Source organism: Salvelinus namaycush, chromosome 7, assembly GCF_016432855.1.
Source record: "Salvelinus namaycush isolate Seneca chromosome 7, SaNama_1.0, whole genome shotgun sequence".
NCBI classification, from domain to species: Eukaryota; Metazoa; Chordata; class Actinopteri; order Salmoniformes; family Salmonidae; genus Salvelinus; species Salvelinus namaycush.
Genome location: NC_052313.1, coordinates 28,376,747 through 28,383,648, shown reverse-complemented (window position 1 = coordinate 28,383,648; position 6,902 = coordinate 28,376,747). Strand labels below are relative to the sequence as shown.

The 6,902-nt window shown below is 39.9% G+C and overlaps 1 protein-coding gene across 1 annotated transcript; it reads right to left on the bottom strand.

The window, feature by feature from the left end:
* Nucleotides 1-267: 267 nt before the first annotated feature.
* LOC120050425 (homeobox protein engrailed-2a-like) lies at nucleotides 268-2,892 on the bottom strand. The gene is made up of 2 exons (XM_038997015.1): nucleotides 2,409-2,892; nucleotides 268-584 (listed from the first exon to the last, which is right to left on the bottom strand). Exons 1-2 carry the CDS (start codon nucleotides 2,890-2,892, stop codon nucleotides 268-270), a joined length of 801 nt encoding a protein of 266 aa, XP_038852943.1.
* Between the last annotated feature and the right edge of the window lie 4,010 nt (nucleotides 2,893-6,902).

Genomic DNA, 6,902 nt, shown 5'->3' with positions numbered 1-6,902 from the left:
AACTCAAGTGCCAGTTTAAAGCGCTATAATGTAAAAATCGAAAATGAATAGCAATATAAAATGAAGCGTATAATAAGCATTTGTACTTTTCCTGGAAGAAAAACGACACACGTTACAAGAGATTGAAAACATACATTTTTACAACATCTTTTCATAGACATGATATTGCAGAAATATCTCTATATATTGATCAATTTATGCTGGTATATTCTATACACTGGCCCTTTTATTCGGTGAAAGTATTGCATTGTTATCTGTCTCTCGAAATCAATCGCTGTCTGATTTGTCATCTTTTGACGTCGTAGCATGATTGTACAGTCCCTGTGCCATCAGGTGCAGGGCTAGGCTGTTTTTGGCGCCCGTGGCCTTCTTGATTTTTGCCCTTTTGTTCTGGAACCAGATTTTGATTTGAGATTCGTTAAGACCGAGTTCTTGGGCCAAGGCCTGTCGCCTCTGTTCGGTCAAATACCGGTTCGTTTGAAACTCGGTTTTTAGTCTTTGAAGCTGTTCAGCTGTGAAGGCCGTCCTTGGTCGCTTGTCCTCTTTGCTGGCGGTTTTCTTCTTTGGTTTTCGAGATCTCGGTCCTGTGTTTAAAAATATATATATTAGCCAAAACCAATCATAATATGAAATGTGAAAGCTTAGTGTAGCCTAGGCTGTAAGTGTCCCAGTTACTACGACTGTAGTAATGAATTCGTTAATTTAGGCCCTACTTATTTATTTATTATTTCACTGTAGGTAGGCCAATAAATAACCCATTTGCTACGTAATGCAAAATACGAATTTGAGTGTCATTTGGTAATTTCAACGCACACTAATCCATATTACACAATAATTGTCAAAATAGTTCGAAATTAAACCGTAGTTCCGCACTTCTATAGGCTACTTAGACTACAACCATGCATTGGAAGAGATATAGATGGTAGGTAGGCTAATATGCTACTGATGGAGTATGTCGGAGTTTGTTATGGTCATTGGAGGAATTGCTGAGAAGGCCTGAAATATATCAACACAACTGGAATTCCCGTCTGAAATTGAAATACTGAATAATATAAAATATATTTTTCGTAAATAATTGATTTCTAAGACCGCCTTTCTACTTTCATATACAGTAGAGGTAATAGCCTATAGGCTTGTTGATGTTGTCTAGTGGAATACATCGTAGCAGGTTTCTGAATTCGGTTTTTGGCTGTTGCAAAATACTATTCCAAGTTTACACTTTTGGTGGGTAAACATGGTTGGTTTTGAATATTGGTTTATTTGAATATTTGTTTAATGAAAATAAACATTGACCTCAGCATTGATGGTTTTATTTAGGCTTAATTGTTTTGACTATTACGCCTATAAGATCGTCAGCCCAAACGATTTGATGAAAAAGTGGTGACATCTGTTTGGGTGAAGTAGGCCTGGTCTACAATCAAATAAATATTATTTAATACATTTGGAGTTCGCTGGAGATGATAAAACGACGTACAACGTTTTAAGATAGGCAGCCAATGGGGATACCATCGAATAATAGTGCACTCCATGCAACGAACGTTATGTAATGCATGAGAACATTTTGTACAATACGATTTTTGGAATAAGTAGTATAACAGAATAGTGATGGAAACGTTCATGTTTTATAGGCGAAATATTTAGAGACAAAGGCAGCTCCATTGCGAAAACTCATGCATAAACAAAAACAGTGGATTTGCACGACAGAATTATCGCGGAAAAGTATGCTATTAAGTCGTTAAATTTTTTTTTGGGAGATTCAAGAATTCCCTGGAAGACGATTATTGCTTTGGTTATATGCGCGCAGATGTTTATAGTAACCTATAAACTAGTAGTAGTAACCTACTAGTTAATTGGCTATGATCTAACCCAAAGCTAGCATATTCTTATTATGGGGTTATAATCTAAACACTCAAATAAAATACAATTCGTTTGAGGTTTTTCCAAAATGACTTCAACAATGTTGTTGGCTTATAGCATAATTTGAAATATATATTTATTTACAATTCGATTCATTCATCTATTCATGTTAGTATGCTATTTATCCCGCACACTTAGGCTACATTAATGTGTAGACGTCCAATACCCCTGCGTTTAAACATTTCAGCTTTAAACCAGCGCAAGATGCTATTTTGAGCGCCTTAATTAGTCTTGAAATTGTTCCCTATATAGCTTTCGTGGATAATGATATCGTATGTAATGTTTTTATTGTTATTTTTATGTTTGCACGGACACATTTAGAATATTTTGCACAGTTAAATCTTCTATTTTCCATTTTCACGTCGTAAAACAGGAGAAACACTGTTTGCCCTCCTTTCCTTATAGAACTCGGTCGAGGCGTTTGAGGTCAGTGTTACAACGGGTTGGGGCATTTCAGGATACAAAGACGAGGGGAAAGAATCGTAGCCTACCTGATGAGGGCCTGTCTGAGTATCTGGTGCAGTACACCCAAGCTGGCCAGAGCATAGGCTGTTTGGATGGTACATTTGAGCTGGCTTGAGAACTATCCGAGTCCGAGCTTAGGCACTGATCTCCATTCTCTCCGCGGGGTTTCAGGGGCTCTTCGGTAACTATTTCAGCCTTATTGGCCACGCCGCCTGGATGAGGAGTGGAAGTTCCTTCCGTTGGCACAGTACTCCCCACTTGCTCCGTTCTTGGAACAGCCGGGCTATGGTTCTCTCTGGTAACGTGACTATTTTCTTCCTGCTCTGTGTTGCCTTCTTTTTTCCGCCCAAAGTCCGGCCGTAAGATATTATCGATGAAGAAATTGGTAACTCGATGGGGGATCTGCTGAATGTTTCCCGGCGCTTGTAATAGGGGAAGTATCGCTCTGTTTGACTCATCCGCCGACACTTGACGTTCCTCATCTCTTTTGCTATGATCATTTTCTTCCATACTGATACACTTTCCAATGTTCTTTCTTTAACCCCTTTATTGCTCTCCCGCACCGAAATGAGCGCAATCCACTTCTACGTCACGCGCAGCTTTTTAAATGTTTGAATAAAGGCTTAAAAAATAAACTCAAATCTCGTTGAGTGTGCAGGACACCCTGCAACCCTTTGCGATAGTGCCCACAGACAAAAACATCGTTTTGGTCATATATTCCCAAACTTGCCTATCCTATATTGTTGCACTGGATAGACACCATTTGTCATTTGGCCATCCAACTTGGTACTATCCGTTTTCAGTCTATCCAATAAAAGTGCTTCAATGACTAAACTAAGGGTAAATAAAGAGGCTTCCAACTGATCCTGAAACACATTCACTCTTGAGTTTTGTTCTTATTTTCAATACGAGCCCCCAAGTGACGTTGCAGCAGTTATCCTAGACACGTGCCTTGGACCAATAGACTGGGAGATATTTTACCACATGACAGTGACTAGTGAGCGAATCGACAAATGTTCAGCCTCGCCTTTTTAAAGGAAAAGCGTTCTGAAATAAAACGAAATACCTACCCTAAATATCTCTTATGTTTGATTTGACTATTATATTGGTGACTTTGTGTTGTAGTTGAAGGTTAATGTTTTCAATTCACGCGTATTGCATGCGTAATGCATGCATAATCTGGAAACGGTCAAACGCCATTTCATAAGAAGAAGAATATTGAAATAGACTCATTCTAAAAATGTTATTGTAAGATTGGGTAAAATTTGGAGAGTCGGTTAATAGCCTGCTGTGTGAAGTTTTCATTATACAACTATTTTGTTTCAGACAGATGAATAGCCTAGTAGTTGTCAAAGCTGTGTCCTAACCAACTAGGCTACTAAGGATAGTCTCTGCAACCAGAATTGGGTGGGGATACCGGAGTCTGTAGTTTATAGGTCGCATCGAAGCAGATTCGAACTAGTGGGCTACTGGGTTTGGGGTTTCTAAGTTATTTTTAACTCGCGTGTTTTCTATTTGGGACGTTGTGTACCTTTTTTACTTTGTTGAGCTCTTCATTTTGAGGAGTGATATTTAATGGGGCTATTGCTGACTCGTCTTGCATGCATCATGTCATTGACAGGGCATTGACCGTCCCAGTTTCTAAAGCGCCATAGCAAATGGCCAATTCATGCAATCTCATAGCTAGTCATGCAATCATAGCCAGTCATGCAATCTCCAATTCCTTCTCATCTCCTCATGTTCCCTCCATAATTATTTAAAGTGCAGGTAGTGTTGAGTCCTTGGTTAGTTGCGCTCGATAGTCTGAGGTCTAGAAACGAGAGGTTCGAAGCAAAAATGGGTCCGTAGCCCTTTAAAATAAATCAGTGACGCAAACAAACTGTTGTATTCACGGTGCACATGACATAGAGTCGCGCCAAAGACAAAACTTGGGAGTAACTTTACTGACCAACTCCTTTACTGTTTTCTCATAAATCAGGATTCAGGGCGTGCCTTGCAATAGTCGCCAAAGTTAAGTTGCTATTTGATCTGAAATGTAATGTAGGCTACGCACTGCGTAAAAGGGCATCACTGAAGGACTGAAGGAGCGCCTGAGTGAAGGAGGACATAGCATTTGTCAAATGTAGGTAAAAAAAAAAACCTGTGAATTATGGAATTGTTTTTTCAACCTCTCCTGGGCCAGTGGGCAATATCCGATGTAAATTGTTATCAAGGTAATCGTGAAGTGTCTAATTTCGAATTCTTTGTAGGCCTATAGGTGCCATAGAAATGTTAAAAGTTTGGCATTACAAAATTAAGAGGACAAAGTTGGTCTATAATTTCAACTCAGTCTCCCCAAAACGTAAAGGGTGCATTGCCTATATCAACTTTGTGTAGGTCATTATTATTGGTGCGTCCGAACATTCATGGTTTATTCATTCCCCAAAAGAGTGTTGGGGACCGGTGGAATAACTCTGCAAGAGTGCGTTTTTAGAATGACTGTTCCTCTGTGGTGTACTAAGACCCTAAAATTAGGCTGCATCTTTTTAGGTATTGTCCTGCGGTAAATAGCTTTTCCAAGTCATATGGCGGACTGTGCCCTATTTCGTGTGTGACCTATTGCATTACTATTTGTTTTCACTTTGTGTACGTTTAAAATGAACGTTTGTCAGCTCAACAGAGAATAAACTTCGAACAGGCATACAAATGTTTTCTTCCACATTGTGTAGGCCCATTGGCTCGTGCAAAACGGCCAAATCACGCGAGCCCGCTATATTAATGATAGGCTACATTACTTTTATGTCATTTTCACCAATAGCCTAACTCTGATGGTTTTGAAAGCGGTTAATACATTCCTACATTTCCACCATAGAGCGGTCTGCATACGTCATTCATTTTCTAGCAGTGCCACATGGTTGAAAGCGGCGGCGCTCCCTGCACCATGCACAACCATCATGCACCATGCAGTGACCGTCTCTGCTGATAGTGAAAGTTCTGAGTAAAGGATGTAATTAGATAGGCCACTCTCACGCTGTGATTGTTTCTCACTTGTGAGGGATGTCCAGATTATCCAGAGCACAAATAAATGAGCAGGAAACAATGGCGGCCAGACAGACCCGCTACCACCGAGGCTTGGCCTCTAACCCCCCTCCGCTTCTCGCGTCTCTCGCTGCCAGCAACAGCAAAACAGGGCTGAAACAGGGCTGGCGTGGAGGAAATCACACGATTTCGAGTCAAGAGTCATACAGATCAAACCACAGCCAATAATAAACAGGATGCTTCAATGGGCCTCTATGTTCGTATTCTTGTTGCAGAAGATTGAGTTAATCGAGTTTTATGCGTTTTGTTTTGCAGGCTCCTATAGACCGCAATGGCATATACGTGTCAATATGCTATTGAAGGGCTACGTTGGTTTTTATTGATTATATTGGACAATATGGCATAGTATATCCCTTAATTGGTAGGCGTCTTCTATTGTGGTGTCACACGCACCCGGTTAAGAGATTTCTCTTGAAATATTGACATAGAGGCCAGCCTACCGTACGTTTTCTTCCACGGTGCACCATGTAGGCTATACTGCACACTTTCATGGTTTAAGAAGACTGTGTTGTCTCGATATCCTGTTATTTGGTTTATGTTACCAAAGGTTAGGTTAAACGAACTCGAATTTGGATTAATTTAAAAGGAACAAATACATGTTACATTTTATGCCTTATTGTTGTATAATTTCCAACAGTTTTTCGTGACCCATAATCTGTTTTTCGCTGTAGGCCTGTATTTCTTGCAATTGTAGCCTATAGTTTATTCTTGTAACGAATTTGACTAATTCGGTGTGGATCCATAGCCTATATTCTCTTATTGCTGTGTTAAATGCGTGAATAAATTATACATTTAGATACATTGTAGGCCTATTAATACAAGATAATAAACTTACATTTATTCACAACCTTCGTAGGACAGTCTTTACCGATATCTCTGACTGCAATATGCCCTCGTTATACATTTATGCATTGTGCATATCATTTAGTTTTACGAGGGATATGGTAACTCATCTCTCGTAGCCTATGGTAGACCTACATGAGATGTATGCTTTACCATTGCGTCAGTTTGGCAATAACGCCCCCTTTAAAACGTAGTGAGATGCGTAAAGGGCTGTGCTACATTGACATTTTTATTCTGCCTGAATGTGACATCATTCTTTTTATCATGTGTTGTTGTTGTTGTTGTGCACATTGTGTATCGTTCAGCTGGTGGTCAATGCCTCAACGGTCGTTATACCCCTTATATGATTTACTAAACATGTATTGGGTATTCGCGCTTCTGCACCAATCTAATCCCCCCGAAAAAAACATCGCGCCCTGACAGCAACCCTATAGGTCTACTTTTCCCTGGACACTGGCGCGACGAAGGAAATCAGATATTTACCCAAAGCAGTAGGCCTACATTTTTAACGAATTCCTAGGGATTTACTCATCAAAACACCTCTTGCGATAGTTGGCAAAGAACGATGGTGATGTCAGTTAAGTAGTTTATGGGTATAG

Excerpts from the sequence above, each read along its gene's own strand:
- LOC120050425 (XM_038997015.1), bottom strand. The coding sequence starts at position 2,892 with ATGGAAGAAAATGATCATAGCAAAAGAGATGAGGAACGTCAAGTGTCG. Across the intron at positions 585-2,408 it reads CTCAGACAGGCCCTCATCAG|GACCGAGATCTCGAAAACCA; the intron begins GTAGGCTACGAT and ends TTTTAAACACAG.